This window comes from Aedes aegypti, chromosome 3 (genome assembly GCF_002204515.2).
Source record: "Aedes aegypti strain LVP_AGWG chromosome 3, AaegL5.0 Primary Assembly, whole genome shotgun sequence".
In the NCBI taxonomy this organism is placed as follows: domain Eukaryota; kingdom Metazoa; phylum Arthropoda; class Insecta; order Diptera; family Culicidae; genus Aedes; species Aedes aegypti.
Genome location: NC_035109.1, coordinates 55,688,715 through 55,707,228, shown reverse-complemented (window position 1 = coordinate 55,707,228; position 18,514 = coordinate 55,688,715). Strand labels below are relative to the sequence as shown.

At 39.9% G+C, this 18,514-nt stretch overlaps 2 protein-coding genes across 3 annotated transcripts in view; both read right to left on the bottom strand.

Moving 5' to 3' along the window:
* The window catches only part of LOC5579888 (mucin-6), a 200,173-nt gene that overhangs the window by 173,055 nt on the left and 8,604 nt on the right, over window positions 1-18,514 (bottom strand). The window lies entirely within an intron of this gene.
* On the bottom strand, window positions 7,337-8,481 carry LOC5579889. Its single transcript, XM_001657818.2, has 2 exons — window positions 7,756-8,481; window positions 7,337-7,699 (listed from the first exon to the last, which is right to left on the bottom strand). The coding sequence occupies exons 1-2, from the start codon at window positions 8,426-8,428 to the stop codon at window positions 7,470-7,472; spliced, it is 903 nt and encodes a 300-aa protein (XP_001657868.2). The 5' UTR covers window positions 8,429-8,481; the 3' UTR covers window positions 7,337-7,469.

The following is an 18,514-nucleotide window of genomic DNA, read 5'->3' as shown; positions in this document are numbered from 1 at the left end:
AAAGAAGGAAAAATCTCTTATAAAATTCTATACTAGTGTAACGCAAACAATTATTATATCTGTATAACTATAAAGAACTGCCGTTGATTTAAAGAAAGTGAAATTCCCATTTAAAATAAACTTAGAGTCTTGACGCGAATTCACAAATTCGTCCAGAATGAACGGATAGTTTTATGTATTCTCTTGGAGCTCTTATACACCACATCATGTAGATCGATAGGGGAAGGGGTGTTGAAATGAACACCTTAAGGATATCATCTTGTTTCTGATAGAAAAACGAGGAATTTGTATAGTTCTACCGCACAACATCAAAAATAGGGATGTTATCTACAGCAGCGACACGAATTCAGACTGAATTTTCACATATTTTATCGCTAGCAAAAAAACTATGCAAAAGTTCATTTTACCTGCACCATGTGGGTAAAATGAACAGCTGTTTGTGGTAAAATGAACATCGTGAGCAAAACAATTTTTTTTTTTGAAAATTTTCATTGCATTCTCGAAAATATATTCATAAATGATTGTAACCCATTCAAAAAGAAATCTGAAGGTATCATATTTGACATAATGACTCTGCAATGACTTTCCATCGAATTGAACACCCTATCATCTTTGACTACAAAATCGATGGTATACTACTGAACAGAGTAGATCAAGTATGCGACCTTGGTGTTCAATTGGACACTAAGCTGACCTTCATACCCCACATGACGGAAATCATTGCCAAGGCAAATCTCCAGCTTAGGTTTATTTCTAAAATTGCGCAAAACTTCACTGATCCCTACTGTCTTAAGTCATTGTATTGTGCCCTTGTCCGCCCAATTTTAGAGACTGCCTCGGTTGTTTGGACTCCTCATCAACTCACTTGGAACTTGAGAATTGAGAGGGTTCAAAAACGGTTCATACGGTTTGCGCTGAGAAGTTTACCACGGCGTGGCCCTGTGAACCTACCTCCCTATCCAGATAGGTGCCAATTACTCAATCTGGACACGTTGGAACGTCGGCGTAATATTGCACAGATTTCCACTGCAGCTAAAATTATCAATAACGAACTGAACACTCCAGGGTTGCTATCCCGAATCGATTTTCGCGCTTCCAGATGGACTCGCAACACAGCTGTGATCCAACATCGATTTCATCGCACCACTTTCGGTTACAACGAGCCTTTTTCTGCAGTGTTAAGGACCTTTTCAATTGTGGAAGAGGAATATGAATTCGGTGAACCTGCTAAACGTTTTGTCAACCGTATTACGCGATTACGACTAGTGTGATTCTAACTTTTTGAATGTTAATGATAATGTATTGTTAGTTGTATTAATTGCTCCTTTTATTATCATTTAGACTAATAAGTCCGATGAGTTACAATAATAAACAAACAAATAACGATATTGACCTCACTGAAAAACTTCAAGACTCCCTAGCTAAAAGTTACGTCAGTTCTAATTTTCAAACGTGGTTTTCTAAAATCATAGTTTTTATGGATATTTTCACTTCACTTGTCTTCCGTATCGGCTTGAACCATTGAACCATGAATTTATGCTCTAAATCGTCCGTGCGTGTTAAAAATTCAAACAAATTTGTTTTCTCTCGGTAAAAAGCACGGTGTTCATTTACCATCCCTGTTCATTTTGCCATCACTTCCCCTTGACTGTTGGCCTCGAATGATTTCAGTGATATTTTTTACTTTTGTGCAACAAGTTTCTTAAAAGAAGAAATCCTTCAACACAACCCCTAACGACCTGAAATCTGCCTGAAACATTGACCTGCTCAAGTAATCAGCGAAAAGAGACATCGATTACTGCAGTTACTTTGATGGGTTGTTTTACTTTTCACCGAATGTCGGTTCCCCGAATGTCGTTTCCCCGAACGCCAGTTCCTCGAATACCAGTTCGCCGAATATCTCCCCGAAAAGTTTTTAGCACTCATAACTGTCGTAACTTTACACATTTCAGGATTGTGAACGAACTGGCCATCTAATATTCACCCTTCTTTAATTGTCTGTTCTTTCAAGTTTCACCGTCCTCAGCGTTTTTGCCACCATGTGTATAGCCGAGAATGACAGAATAACTCCTTCTTTTGATTACTTATCTTTCTTACTCGTTCAATGTCCAGCCACTGAAGATTATTTTAGCACCTATTTAAACTGCATCACTTTTCGGGGGAACCGGTCATTCGAGGACTGGCATTCGGGGAATCAATGTTCGGAGAAACGACATTCGGGGAAAAGTATCACAATCACTTTGATGATTCTGAACGCAATTGTTAATGTATTTTCGTTTTATTATGCCGCAATATTTTTTTTCGTCCAATCTTCTATTGGGTGGTTATAAAACGAAGCCAAACTTTGACTGGAGAAGACTGGAGAATCTGACAACAGTTCGCGTTGAAAATCAATCAAATTGTTTGCTTGCTTGGTGTGACCAATGGGATAAATTTTCAACTCGGAGCGCTGTTTGGTTCTCAAGTCTTGTGCTCTTAAAAAATTGAGGTGTGGCTTCGTTCTATAATCACCTTAAAAATAGGCTGTACTTTATTTTTATACTACAAAATTTTATTATTTAGTAAAGCTAAATGTTAACCATTTTTATATTATGCTGTTTTACCAATTCTTACAAGACGTGCTGTTATAATTATAATTACTTTAGAACCTGCCAATATTCAACTGTTTATTGCAGACACATGATCTCCTTTCGAGATATGCGGGAAAACATATTATCTCATTAACAAATTTTTCCTTCTTTCGATAATAGACGGTGTTTTTGATGTACACTTCCGAAATTAAAATTTTTGTTGAATCGTTGAAAAGTTTTGCCACAAATATTTTTTTTAAATGTGTTGTTTTTTTTGAGTTATGATGTGAGAAGATTTTTTGCGTTGGAGCCTTCAACATTTCAAACGAAATATAATCTGCTCTCGTATATAGGCTATTTTTGCATTATTCTGCAGTAATAGATCATTGGATTAGAGCTTTTAAAATTTAGCAAATAAATTTCCCTTCTTTTATCAAGTAATTCTCATTAAGTGATACGTCCAAACTGGGACAGAGCTTGATCTGCAGCGAAATATTTTATGAGCGTTTCCTTTATTAATAACTGCGAACTTTCTTTGCCAATTTATTATTCTCAATTATGTATATCGCAACAAGCTCAAAGATACTGAAAAAAATGATAATTATTATTTCGAAAAGACCTTCTTCCAGACCCGTCACGAGTTTTTTTTTTAGTAATGCTCTTTAATGTCACAAAAATGTTTGACATTCATAGCTTGAAAAACCTCTAAACAAACACCACGCTTGTTAAGAACCTAAAAACAATTTTTGCTATGGGCTCGGTGGTGTTGATCTCGGTAAAAGCTTCAAAAAAGCCGATATTCATTCTAAGTCAATCATTATGCCAAACGGCCATTATGCCAAATGACTACCCAAGTAACATTTTTAGTTTTTTCATTTACTACAAGCTGTTGTTACCACCATATCGTTAAAACTCATTTTAAAACTTATTAGTCTTAATAACCATAATAAACCTTTGATAAAACGCCGTCAAGACCGAAAAGGCCCACACTACAGGAGGTTGTTAAGACTATACCTTTAAAACCGTTTCTAAACTTCTTCGTTTTGTACCGTATGAATACATCTACCCTTGTAGTATACTAGACAACATTTATAAGAGCTATTGTATTGCCTTATTAAGCTCAACTAGCGGTATTAGATCTTTTACGATATCCTAATACACGGAATAAAACCAAAATTAAGAGCTTATGATTGAACAAACATCAACCTATAAATTGTCAATAAACCACAATCTTTATTTAATATTGAAGCCATCATGATGTCTGCCGACTCATAATATTAAATTAAAATAATCATGTATTGCGTGACAGATAATTTCCTTACGATCGCGTGAAGTTCCTGCCAAAAAAAAATTACTGGTGGAATGACATAAAATTTTACGATTTATAGCAACGCGCCACAATTACGACACCATAATTGGCTATCTAATATTTTACTCCATTCCATTTTCAGAATGATTTCATGCTCATCTTAATCATAAATTGAAATTTCTCAAAGGACTGACACGGCTGTCATGCTGCATACATTTCGGCTCTTCCTCACATCGTTTTTGGTACTTCGCCTTTTGGTACCCACTTTCTGGTCAGTTTGCCCTAACTTGCTCCTGATTTTCGAGTATACGGCTCATGTGCTGCTAGTACTAGTTTCTGGCAATTAAATATATTGCATTGAATCGTCGTATTTGATTACGCTTTTCCTCTTTTCAACATTTTGTTGAATGTTTTACGCATCAGTGAGGTATCATTGATGTCTCCTAGCCAAAAAATAATATGTTTTGTAAATTCCAAAAGAATCAAAACAAAGACAATGGACGCCATGTTGAATCAATGTTGGGTAGGTAATTATTGGCTCATTTCACCCCCCTGAAATTTCTCACGCATATTGTAATTATCAATCCAAAACGGCGACAATAAAAATGGATTCCATCCAGTTAAATCTTGCTGGTCTTGTCTGGGATGGTTTAAGATCAATTGGTGATTATTCTGAACAATATAATCATTCATAAACGCTTTTGATCTTATGAACCCGTGCGCAAAATCCTTCACTGGCTAAAACATTCCTAAATCAGAATATTTGTTCTGCACTAAGACAAATAGGTTTTTTGGGAGCCTTGATTTAAACTTAATGCACTCAGGAAAGCTTGTGCTGTCAAAAAGGTAAACAAATCGGAAGAATCAATTTTGTGATACAATTCATTTTATTAAATTCGTGCCGTTATGTATCTAACTGTTTTTATTGGAATAAATTGTTATAGTAAAGCCCGTCGTGCTTGATCGGTTGTACCGATGAAGAAAACGGTAAGTGATAAGTGCCTGAAAAATGAAAGCTTTTTTCGTGTAGCTCAGCTATTGTTGTCCCACTAGAACGGGAAGTTCAAGATAGCATGGGAAAAAAATGCTTTATACGATAGTCTGATAACTCTACGAGAGGAATATTTGTCATTTCTTTGTTTGCGTTCTGATCAACTCATCATTCACTACATTATCATCATTATCAACATAATGATATTGGTAACACCACGCAGACTGCATTCCAATAACATGCAACAGTTATGTTTTAAGAGGGCTTTAACATGACTTAGTGCAGTCTTAGAAGTTTTACCTATGCCTTGATAAGACAAGCAAGATGAGGTTTTAAGGTGATTATAAAACGAAGCCAAACTTCGAATTTTCAAGTGCACAAGACGAGAGAATCTGACAACTGTTCGCGTTGAAAACCAATCAACTTGCTCGCTTGCTGGTGGTGACCAATGGGATAGGTTTTTAACGCGGAGCGCTGTTTGGTTCTCAAGTCTTGTGCTCTTGAAAGTTTGAGGTGTGGCTTAGTTCTATAATCACCTTAAGTATAGGTTTTAATAGACACTACACAGCTCCTTCAAAATACAATTTATTATCAACAAATGTGGCCAGCAAATAAGTTTTAACGGGAGCTCTTATAGATATCTACAAAGCATTTTAAAGTGGGTTTTACCGAAAAGAATGTTTAGCACTTTGCAATGCTTTATTAAATCTGTTAGGAATAAATACATCTCTAATAAAACCTCCATAAATAACATCTAAGATCAACAAGCACTGAAATTGTTACTTGGGTATTATGCCAAACGTCCATTATGCACAAACGACCATTATGCTAAACATGCCAGCAGAAATAGCATTGGCAAACTGCTTTTTCTAACCACCTTGAAAATTGTTACAGGGGCCCAGTCTCGGCAGCTAGACCATGATGATGGTGGCGAGTTCAATCCCATCGGTTGAGCAGTGAGCACCTCTTCGGGACAGAATATTTCTCGACATCCTCTACAACCATCAGATATCTTCCATGCAAAATGATAAGTTTTTAATAACATGATCTTAATTAGGATCCGATCAATGTTAATAATAATATAAAATTTTGCAGAATTATGAAATTTAAAACAATCTTATTTTTTATATAGTAATATACACTACCCGCCTAAAGTACAAAATCGGTTCACTATATAACTATTGCGATACTGGTGTTGAACATTGCGACACTTCAATAAGTTTGGTGCTCTTAGCCGTAGGAAGCTGCTGAACAGAATCTAAACTTCTTCTACCATCTCAATAAGTCTAAAATTACTAAAATCAGATGCAAGTAGGCTAATCCCAAACTTTTGATTGGAAATGTAAATCGAAATACACTGGAAAAGTAATTCAAGCTTACATCACTTTGTCAGATCACGGCAAATCATTTATAGGTAACAGTCTGCTCTAACACTGTGCGCGAAACTTCCAAACAATCTCTTGTTAGAGATAATTGCAGCTTACCTATTTCTCTTATGTCACTCAATTAAGCTAACGGACGTCCATCATTGCCGAATTCCTGCACTCGGTCCGGAAATGCACGCATGCTTGCCGTCCAGGTATTCGTCCCATCGAGACTGATAAAGAGGCTATATTGTTGTCTAATCGTCACCGTTGTCGCTTCCATTCACAGCCAGCCAGCGTTCGTTCGCTGGCCAAGTCATTAAAGCGCAGCAATTGACTCACCCATCCATTTCCCGAAAGCAAACACATTCCGTCCGAAGAGAAACAACAGCGAGTCAATCAAAACCTGTATGTGTACACTAGGGCATCTCAAATTTCAAAAAAAGATTTAAAATTTAATCTTCTATATATTAGTTATAATTCTTATGATAGAAATAGAGGTCTGTCAAATTTGCATCCATTTTTATTAAGGGAGCCCAAAGACGTTGAAGGTTTATATGAAAATTCATATGGAGAAACTAAATTATTACTCTTAGCATTGGTAGAACTGTCATATTCAAATGATGCTAGTATGAATTCACAAATCTTGTTATTTATGCTATAATGAAGAAAACTACTGAACAGAACATTTTTTTTTTCAAAATTTCTCCATAGTAATTTTTGTATAAACCTACTTTGTTTTTGAGCCACCTTTAAATCACCAACGAAAATGCTGAAAATTTCACAAAACGCTGCCTTACTATCCATTATATAGTTATTAAGATATGTATTTCTACTTTTTGTAATTTGAATCACCCTAATGTACACTGACTCTAGTAGGTAAGTGGAAGAGGTACCAATGCGAATGTGAACCCCAACAGTCCATCAAGAAGGTCCGTTATAGGGTCGATCAATTCCAACGACCGGCAGCGATGGACACAAAGAAGATGCAAAAAATTTGCATTTCAAGACACCCAGGGACTGTGGAGACGGTTCCGATTTCCTCGAAGCCATTGTGATTCATACCGAAACATTCGTTCTTTTCTCGCGGAAACAAAACCACTTTTGTAGATAATGGAGTTTTTTTCCTATTTCAATTTATTGGTGTCTAGATGGAAGAAATGTGCAGTGATGGTTGAGCTTTTTATTGATGAGAATGATTCGACAAACGGTCGACCCGGAAAGGTAATTGAACTCTACTCCGTGGATGTTTCGACACTTTCGATACCGTCGTTGTCTCGTTCGTTCGAGAACCACACGCTTACCGGAGCCAAGTTAACGTTCAGGAACGATTCGTAGTCCCCTGGTTGACACAAAGTTCCAGGGATGGAGGTCTGTATTTTGTTGGATATTCCCAGCAGAGTCCAACCTCCAGGACTTTTGACGTAGAGAGGAGTTCCACGACCCGTTGAATGGTACTTGGTGTCTACAAAAATAACAATCACAAGTTTCCCATACAAACTAGTATATCATTTGCCCTACCTTTGGTCTTAAGTCTAATATTACTGTCACTAACAGATCGTGCCTTAACTGCTAAGGTCGATCCATAGCACACGACTTCTCTCTCAAGCTGGAGTTTAACTATCTCGAATCCACCCAACCGATGTCGATGACTTTGTTGCAACACGTAGACCGATTTCCCATAGATCTTGTCGAAATTTTCCACTCCATCTGTCATACAAATCGGCATTCCTTCCCACTCATCGTACACTTTCAGTCGGATCAAAGCCAAATCCAATTCGTCATTCAGCACTACATTTTCCACGTGAAACCTTCGGGATTTCTCGGTGTTCTGCTGCAACGCTACCAGCCCCACATGAACGATCATTCCCTTCATATCAAGGAGATCTCCTCCAACACTCTTCAAACAATTCGCCGCCGTTAGAACCCATCCTTCTCGGTCCACCAGTGCTCCCTCGCAAACTCTGTCCGGTGGATTCAGCTTGGACCCTTTCCACCAGTACACTCCCACATGCCAAGGCCACTCGCCTGGACCAATCTGCTCTCCGTCCACTACGGATTCGTTCTTCGTCTGTCGAACTCCACACACGGACTGACCGTCGACCATCCGCAGCCATAGCCCTCCGTAACACGCGAGAACCGTATTAAGTAGAAGAACCGTAAACCCCGATATCTGACAGCGTCCGCCAAGCATGTTGGATAACTATGACTACGGTAGCAAAACTGAAGCCATCGCGCTTAGCGGGTCAAGCTTTTATAGAATTGCTGCCTTGAGAATCTTCGCCCACCAGTTCCTCAACATGCGATTTGAAACAATTTGTACCAATTGGGATCGGTAGAACGGCTTCCTACTGGACAAAGTTTCTGCCAAATGTGTTCGTAGACTAGAAAGTGGGACCTGGTGGGTGCGAAATTACTACACGGTTGTAGGATCTCGTATACAAAGACAATGATGTGATGCTGCCGGCGATCAATTGCAGACACACGGCACGAGATGAGATGGGATTAATCTAGGGCGACTAAGAATAGGTCCATTCAATTGAGGATGTAGACACTTAAATCCCGCCGAACAGAGAAGGTCTCTTGCGTGAGATGATGATTTGCAAATTAGAATTGTCTTGACAAACAGGAAAGGGAGATGATAGTTGAAGTGATATAAGCAAGAAAGCATCTTATCATTTCAGCTGAGATTGAAGAGATCTCGGTACAACTTTTGGATCAGGAACTATCGTTATGGAACAAAAACAGTATGATAGTCATTCCATTAACTTTGATCGTTGTTTTAATGAATTGATAAATATGATAATGTGATCAAATAAGTAAAATGAAACCTGTGGACTAAAATAGAAGTCGTGAGTCAACCTATAACCCTATGACAAGCTTAAACAGCTCTACCATAACAAAAGATTATTAATGCTTCTAAGTCTGCAGTTTTAAGATCTATGAAACTCAAACTCTTTCATAGGAGTCTATATTTTCATTGACATTTTATTGAACCAGAAATTTAAAATCTGAAGATTTCGATCTTAAGAAACTTAGAGATTCAAAAATTTACTTTCGAATACGAGTAATAGGGTCCTAAAATGTTTAATGAAATCTTGTTTTCATTTGATAACACGAAAGAGCATGTTACTGCAACAACTTTAGCAATTTTCCCGCTCAAATAACAGATATATCATATTAAAACTCTAATTTAAAAATTGGATCCATATATGTACCTTGACACTTGAGATCATGTTTGACGTTCGCTTAGTCGACAAAAATACCACAGGGGTTTTAGTTTTAACACTGGGGACACGGAAGGGACACGGAAAACAAAATACACCCAAAATTTGAGTTTAAACCAAGGGGTGTGACAAAATCTATAAAAACATAAAACAAATTGTACTAAAACTAATGAAAAACATTTAAAAATTGAGTAGATATGTGTTTTTGGCCTAAACTTAAGCGTTTGGCACTAAAATTGGGACAAGGCTTTAGGACCCTATTGATGCCTCAAAACGATGTCTAGTTTTTTATCGATAATTAGCAGTATAAAAAAATCTCGAACAATTAGTTCCGGATATTTTTAAACAAACGTCAAAGTAATGTAATTAAAGAAACGTACAAAGTAATGTAGAATCTCGATTTTATCACTGCTCAATTTATTCACGCCTCAATATATCATGCTCGTTTTGAACACGGTTTCCATTTCGATTATATCACGCCAAGGCTCATACATTTACCATTTACCCTAAAATAATCAATACTTTATTGGTTAATCAACTTATTATATGCTGTGTATTAGCTTCACTTGAATTCAACTTTGTTTTTGAAAGGTTTCAATGAAAATTATATGTTAAGAAAATATTTTTCCATTAGGTCACGCTTCAGTATATCACGCCAAAATTGTATTGATCAGTGGAGACAGTAGTTTCTAGTAGTTAAATGTCTCCGAAACAGTCTCTCGAAATTTATTCTTTTTATTAGTAACACTTTACACCGCGCTGCTGCATGCGTGTCATTGGAAATTCAATTTTATTTGTACATCGTTTTACATTTTGCATATCAAACCTCGCACAACTTTTGTTTTTTCTGGATCTCGTATTTTGGACTCTCCACTCTGAACCAGGGTCACTCTGATTGTTAGTCCGCGAAAAGATCCTGGACCGACCGGGAATCGAACCCAGACACTTTCAGCCTGGGCTTGCTTTGTAGCCGCGGACTCTAATCACTCGCCTCTGAGCACGTACTACATTCATTACCCAAGTAACAGCCAGATTTGAAACGGATTTAAGGCAATTATATAGGTTGATTATTGATTTATTGAAGCATTTTTTTTTTAATTTTCTCAATACCAAAAACAATCTTGAAATGTCAAATGTCATGAAAGTTTTAAAAAATTTCATCTAATTTATTTACAGTCAAACCTCTGTGAGTCGATATTGAAGAAACCATCGACTCATGGAAATATCGAGTCATGGAACAAATATTTCTTGGAAAGCTCCAGTCGGTCCAGGATCTTTTCGTGATGGAAATTTCCTTGACTTCCCTGGGCATAGAGTATCATCGTACTTTAGCAAATGCGGAAATGGCAAGCTCGGCAAAGAAAGCTCTCAGTTAATAACTGTGGAAGGGCGCATAAGAATACTAAGCTGCAAAGCATGCTCTGTCTCATTGAGGACGTAATGCCAAGAAGAAGAAGAAGAGTCAATATCGAATTGAATATCAAGTTATGGAGGTATAAGATGAAGATGAATCGAATTGTGTAATTTCTGGAAAACCATGCATTGAAGTATTGGCAAGCTGACAGCCAACCTCAATGCAGTGTTGCGTTTTGATCCTGGCTACGAAAGCATCACAATCTGTTCGGATTTTCTTTTAGAAACTCGCACCACCTTTTCTGAGCAGCTTAATAGCAGCTAAAACTGTAATTCAAATTTTTGTCATTAGCCTGATTCTATGAGTTTTAACATTGTACTTACAATTGATAGTTTAGATTCTAGGACCTCCTGCCACCAGTGTTCAGTCGGAGTGCACTAGTTGATATTTTCTGCTGTATATAGTATTCCAATTAGGTATTTTCCAATAATTGTACATATAAAGGTTATAGTTACTCACGCTATAATTCAACTAGGCTAAGTAGACGTTAAACCCTTAGTTTAAGCTCAATTATTTTTTACTATTTAACCTCTTCGTACACGTTTTAAGATCCCTAGAATAGATAGCATGTTATTTTTAATTTATAGTTCTAGTTAGATAGTTTTAACAATTTACCGGCAATAATGCTCACGGAAACTAATGATTTACACGTTATTTGAATGAGATTAGTTATAAATTCACTATTTAATTTGATTTCTATACCACAAATTGTATTCCACGTTTGCTTTCCAACAGGTTTTGTTTTATTTTGATTCTCGTTCCTTTACTTTATCTATCCATCAAAAAACGTCCCATCAACAATGCGCATTGTCTGCTAGACTGTCATGACCTACCCAGCGGTTTTCAGCACACCCCAGCCCGTAACTCCGGTTCTGATCCTGTTCCGGAGATGCCGGATTTACTAGTAACTTCTATAATCGCTAAGTTGTTAACAGCCCTTCTTGATATACCTTTTGTCGTTCGAACATTCACTTGACGAATCCTACCATCGTTGCCTTCAAATACCTCGTGAACTATGCCTCGAGTCCAGTTCTTCCGCTGTCCCTCGTTAACTATGAATACCAAATCACCTACCTGTAATGGTTTTCGATCTTCGACCCATTTAGATCGTAGGTTAATGGTGGGCAAATACTCTTTACACCAACGCTGCCACAACTGATTTGCTAGATATTGCGACCGTTTGTATGAATCTCGCAAAGCCACAGCGAAGTCTGCAGAGTCATCGATGATGAAATCAGCCTTCTTCATCACTCCTCGTAGAAAATGGTTTGGAGTTATTGCCTCGGTTTCCATAGCATCCTGTGGTAGGTACACCAACGGCCGAGTGTTGATCGCATCCTCTGCTTCAGACAACGAAGTTAGTAGAATCTCATCTGTAAGTTTACGACCATCGTTTAGTGCTTTTAACGCTTCCTTCACGGAACGCACCATGCGTTCCCAGATTCCGCCCATATGTGGAGTACCCGGGGGAATAAAATTCCACTTAAGAGTGGAACTAGTCACGCTTTCAGCACATTCTCGGTCGATTTGCTTAATCTTCTCCAGCTCGTTGCATGCTCCTTTAAAATTGGTTCCATTGTCGGAGAAAAATTCGTCTGGTGTCCCACGTTTGCAAATGAACCGCCGGACTGCCATTAGACATGCTTGTGTTGTTAAGCCATGCACAACTTCTAGGTGCACTGCGCGTACTGCTAGGCACGTAAAGAGTGCTATCCATCTTTTCTCCCAATGTCGGCCTACCAATACTTCTACAGGTCCCAAATAATCTATGCCGACGGAACTGAACGGGCGTAGCTGTGGTGTTACTCGCTGCACAGGCAGCGGTGCCATCATTGGATTTTGTGGTAGACAGCGGTTAACACGACACCAGATACAATTCTTCACTGCTTGACGAATAGCTTGACGTAGTTTGGGAACGTGGAACCGCTGGCGAAGTTCGTTACACACGGTTTCTCTATTCCCATGGGCAAACTTCTCATGGTAGCGCAGAATCAGCATGTTGGTAATCGCGTGTCCCTTGGGAAGGATTATTGGATGCTTCATATCAAACGTAGCGTACTCAGCTTGCTGTAACCTTCCTCCGACACGCATAACTCCTTCGGTGTCCAGAATGGGATTCATTTTGTATAATGGACTTGACTTGGCTATTCTTTTCGGAGCTCCTTCACATTGTTGGTTTTTATCTAAAATTCTCAATTCTTCCATGAATCCATCGCGTTGAGCCTGTTTCCATAAGGCAACTTCAGCCGCACATAGTTCGTCTTGTTGTAGTGGTTGTTGAACTGCTTCTGGTTCCGCTATTAGCAGACTTTCTTGTTTAGGAGTAGCCTTGGACACAAATATGGGATGATCTACGGCCTTTCGACGACAGTTTGCGATGAATCGAATGACGTAGGCTGTACTACGAAGAAGACGAACGAACTTATTTGTTGAATTCACATTGATGATTGGATCGACGTTCACAGCTTCATGATGCAGAACAGATGAGCGCATTTCTTCGTTTGTATCGACGGCCGGCAGAAGTCCCACTGGCCACCGGTTTTCAGACTCCAAAAGGAATTTTGGTCCATTGAACCATGCACTGTTGGATTCTAGTGGAGGTCCTTGACCCCATTTTGTTATTACGTCAGCAATGTTCGTTTTAGTGGAAATCCACCGCCAATTTGAGATATTCGTGTGTTCTCGAATCTCTCCAATGCGAAACGCTACAAATTGCTTATATTTCAGCTGATCAGAACGAATCCAGCTAAGAACCGTTTGGGAATCTGACCATAGAAAATAGTTTAGTATTGGAAGGGAGTGCTGTTGTTGAACCGTGCGTAGCAAACGTGATCCTAGTACCGCCGCCATCAACTCAAGACGAGGAATAGATTGGCGTTTTAGCGGCGCTACCTTCGAACGGGAAGTCACAAGAGAAATCCTCACTTTACCGTCCACCACTGTCCGGAAGTAAGCAACACATCCGTAAGCATGCTCGCTTGCATCCATGAAGATGTGCAGCTGAAGAGACTCGATTGCCGTTGAAAAAGCATCGCCGATGTAACAACGAGGGATTCGAATATCTGCCACCTGCGATAACAAACTTGTCCAGCGTTTCCATTTTTGTAGGGCACCTTCGTCTATTTCTTCGTCCCAGCCACATCCCGTTCTCCATAGATCCTGAACGAGTATTTTGCCGTGGATCGTGAACGGTGCTAGAAGTCCAAGTGGGTCAAAAAAGCTCATGACGCAGCTTAAAACCAACCGTTTCGTTGGTCGACGAGTACCATCTATGAATGGTTTTAGTTCCGGGCGATGATCGGTTGTGAATGAAAAGGTGTCCTGTCTTGGACTCCAGACTATTCCAAGGACTCTTTCGTTTTCCGTTGATTTGTCGACGTTGAAATGAACATCTTGCATTGGATTTCGTTCTCCCAGACTTTGAATAACCTCGTCGGAGTTCGAAACCCAGTTTCTTATTTCAAAACCTGCCTTAGAGTGGATGAAACGTACCTCTTTTGCACGGCGAATTGCTTCTTCGGCAGTGTCGACACTATCATAATAGTCATCGACGTAATGCTTGTCAATGATAGCAGCCGCCGCCTCTGGATACATCACTAAAAACTCCGACGCGTTGAGATTTTTGATATATTGGGCCGAACAAGGGGAGCTGCTGGACCCGAATGTTGCTACATCCATGATGTACACGCTCGGCTCCGCGTCTTGGGGATTCTTCCTGAATATGAACCGTTGAGCTTGCTTGTCGTCCTCACGAATGCGTAGTTGGTGGTACATTTCGCGTATGTCGGCCCCAAAGGCAATACGACGCTCTCGAAAAAGACTGAGTACGGCTGTTAGCGGCGTGAGCATGTCGGGGCCTTTCAGTAACTGACTGTTTAGGGATATACCGTTCACCGTAGCCGCAGCGTCCCATACCAGCCGAATTTTTGTGGGTTTCTTCGGGTTTTGTACGTAGTTCAACGGAAGATACCATCTCTTTTGTGGGTCGGTGTCGGTCAATTCCTTCGTCGTAGCCAAATGAGCGTATCCTTTTTGCTGATAATCATCAATTAATTCTCTGATCTTTTCGTACAAATGCGGTGACTTTTCGAGTCTCTGCTCTAGTTGTTTTAGCCTCCGAAATGCCATAGGAAGGCTGTCTGGAAACGAGATGTCGTCCGTTCTCCACAATAGGCCTGTTTCAAAACGGTCACCTACTCGGATAGTTGTTCGCTCAAGAATTTCTCGCGCTCTTTTTTCGTCCTTGGATTCTTGAACTACCGCTACAACTGATTCCTCTACAGCGTAATGTTCCTTCAGTAGATTGTAAAGATCCTCATTACTGATTCCATGATGATGTCCAACGATTTCTGCACTCTCTTTTCGTTCTGACGTAGGACCATAAACCGACCAGCCGAGCTTCGATCGCACTGCTACAGGCTCTCCAATCTTCCCGATCTTGGCTTCGATAGGTGCGATGGTATGAAGATTATTTAGACCTATAAGCAGTCCAGGATGCTGGTCTGAATACGAGTCGATTGATATGTTTCGTAGATGGCTATACTTCGTGGCTAGGGCAGTCGATTTGAGGGACTGTTTCGGAAGCAGCAATTTTTCTACAGTATGCGCTGCATAAAGGGGAAGCTTCTCTTCATTGCCTAAAGCGGTGATCCACAAATTTAGCATCTTGGAGTCTGGTTCTTCACGAGTGACATTGGCGGTCCATTTAATGGTAAGCGGCCACTTAATTCCTTCAGCGTACAGACGATTCGTGAGCGAGCGTTCAATCAGGGTGATTGATGATCCTTCATCAAGAAAGGCCAGTGTCGTGACGTTTTTCGTTCCACAGTGTAATGTAACTGGAACCATCCGGAACATAATGGAGCTCGGTACACGGATGTGCGTGTTCAAAACGACTAAGTTTTCCATCGGATGAAGTAGTGGATGATGCCGCTCCTGGCACTCTCCCACATTGCAGCGGATTTTAAATTTACATGGAGCGTTACCATGATCGTTAAGACAAACTTTGCAAAGCTTGAATTTTTCAATCATGCTCTTGCGGTCATCAAAGCTCATTCCTTTGAAGTCCTGGCAAAAACGGAGGCGATGATCCGTTCTTTTGCAAGCCTTGCATGGTTTCAGCTTTTGTTCTTCAACGGTAACGGAACTATTATTTGGATTTTCAGTCACGCTATGCGAATAAACCGCCCCCTTCTCCTTGTTCCGCGCTCCACCTATCTGTACTTGTTTAGGTTTATATTCTTGTTTGCTCTGAAGACACACGTTTGCTGCACATGCCTCCGCAACTATTTTAGAGAGAAAGTTTGAAAAGGTCCGCAGCGTGACAGTTTTCTTTTTGTTTCGGTATCGAACCCATCCTCGCTTGTCACCAGCCGGTAATTTATCCACTAAATCCTGAATGAGGAGTGGGTTGACTAAGTGATCCTTCAAGCCTGCTGCCTCCAAGTGATCGCACAGTTGTTCTACCACGTTTCCGAAAGGAACGAACGTTTCTAATTTGTCCGCTTTTGGAGGGTCGAGTCGTTTCACCTTTTCCAGGTGACAGTGCAGTAACTGTTCAGGACGCCCGTAGAGTTGTCGGAGTTTGTTAATTACCTTCGGAACTGACTTCGGCAATAATAGCTGTCCCCGGACACTTTCTAAGGCCGACCCCTTAAGACTCTCCTGCAGGCGTACTAAATTTTCAACATCATTGAATCCACAGGCTTTATTTGATGCTTCAAAACTGCCAATGAACAGCGGCCACTCTTCAGGGTTTCCAGTAAATACAGGAAGCTTCTTGGAAAGTCCGTTGCGCGCGGCCAACTGAGCTTTTGTTGGTGTTGTCAGTTGCCGCCCCAGCCCGTGTGGCACTCGCTTTTTCCTCCGGCGCAAATTGTCTTCGGACGATGTTGATTTCTCCGATTCGTACTGTGATTCTCCTTGGTTTTCTTCCGATGAGGTCTCCGAATTGCCATAGGCATCGTTGGATTCTTCATCACTGCTTTCGTTGATGGAATTGTACTCTTCTTCCGAACTTTCTTCAGACTTTTCAGCACGATGGCTATTTTTCTCCACCGACTTCTTGTGCTTTTCCGGACCCGACCGAAATGAAACGCCTGGATTACGCAAGGGAGTCTTCAACAACTTTTGCTGCGACGATCGACCTTCTCCTGCATCAAATATCTTCTCTTCAACATTCTCGAACTTCGATTCAACGCCAAGGGTTGTCATCGTCATGCTTTTAACTCCTTTGATCGCATTTTGATACGATTCTCGCATCTGTTGCATACGATCAGCATGGGCTTTCTCGTCGCGAAGTGCTTGCTCTAGCATCTCCTTTTCGAGCAGCATTTCTTTTTCCCTTAATTCGTTCTCGATTTTCAGCTGCCTCTCCTTCAGAATCCGATCCATTTCCATCCGTTTTTCCCTCAAGATCCGCTCTTCCTCCATCTCCCGTTCCTTGGCTCTCTGCTCCTTCTCTAATGCCTTCAGACGCTTTTCCAATGTCGATCCCGACGGACGGTCAGATTTCACGCTGGATTTATCTGATTCTTCGGGTGCCAATGACTTCGATCCCTTTGTTTTTGTACCTTTTTTTCGCTCATCTCGCTTCTTGGTGAATTCTTCTCCAGCTTTCTGACAGAGCTCAGATGGACAGAACCATTTGTCCAAATCTGCAAGGAACTCGTCCGACACAGCTACGCATCGAAAATGAAACCAAAGGTCACATGCGTCACATCCTACCATACCTTCATTGGTATCCGAGGTGTCTGAGCAAACACCACAGGGAGTTAACGTAAAGTTGCCTGATTTCACCATCGTGTTTGAGGTTATCCGATTATCAATTTTTTAGTTTGTTCGGATTTTCTTTTAGAAACTCGCACCACCTTTTCTGAGCAGCTTAATAGCAGCTAAAACTGTAATTCAAATTTTTGTCATTAGCCTGATTCTATGAGTTTTAACATTGTACTTACAATTGATAGTTTAGATTCTAGGACCTCCTGCCACCAGTGTTCAGTCGGAGTGCACTAGTTGATATTTTCTGCTGTATATAGTATTCCAATTAGGTATTTTCCAATAATTGTACATATAAAGGTTATAGTTACTCACGCTATAATTCAACTAGGCTAAGTAGACGTTAAACCCTTAGTTTAAGCTCAATTATTTTTTACTATTTAACCTCTTCGTACACGTTTTAAGATCCCTAGAATAGATAGCATGTTATTTTTAATTTATAGTTCTAGTTAGATAGTTTTAACAATTTACCGGCAATAATGCTCACGGAAACTAATGATTTACACGTTATTTGAATGAGATTAGTTATAAATTCACTATTTAATTTGATTTCTATACCACAAATTGTATTCCACGTTTGCTTTCCAACAGGTTTTGTTTTATTTTGATTCTCGTTCCTTTACTTTATCTATCCATCAAAAAACGTCCCATCAACAATGCGCATTGTCTGCTAGACTGTCATGACCTACCCAGCGGTTTTCAGCACACAATCTGTCAGTTCCTTGGGGAAAACGATTCTGGGGACATCCCTCAGTACCGAACAGCATCGATTCCGGACAAAGTAAAAAAAATGAGAAATCATGAACCAATCAAGGTGGTGTATTAGAAGAAAAAAAAAGCTATTATAGAGAGGAATGGTTGC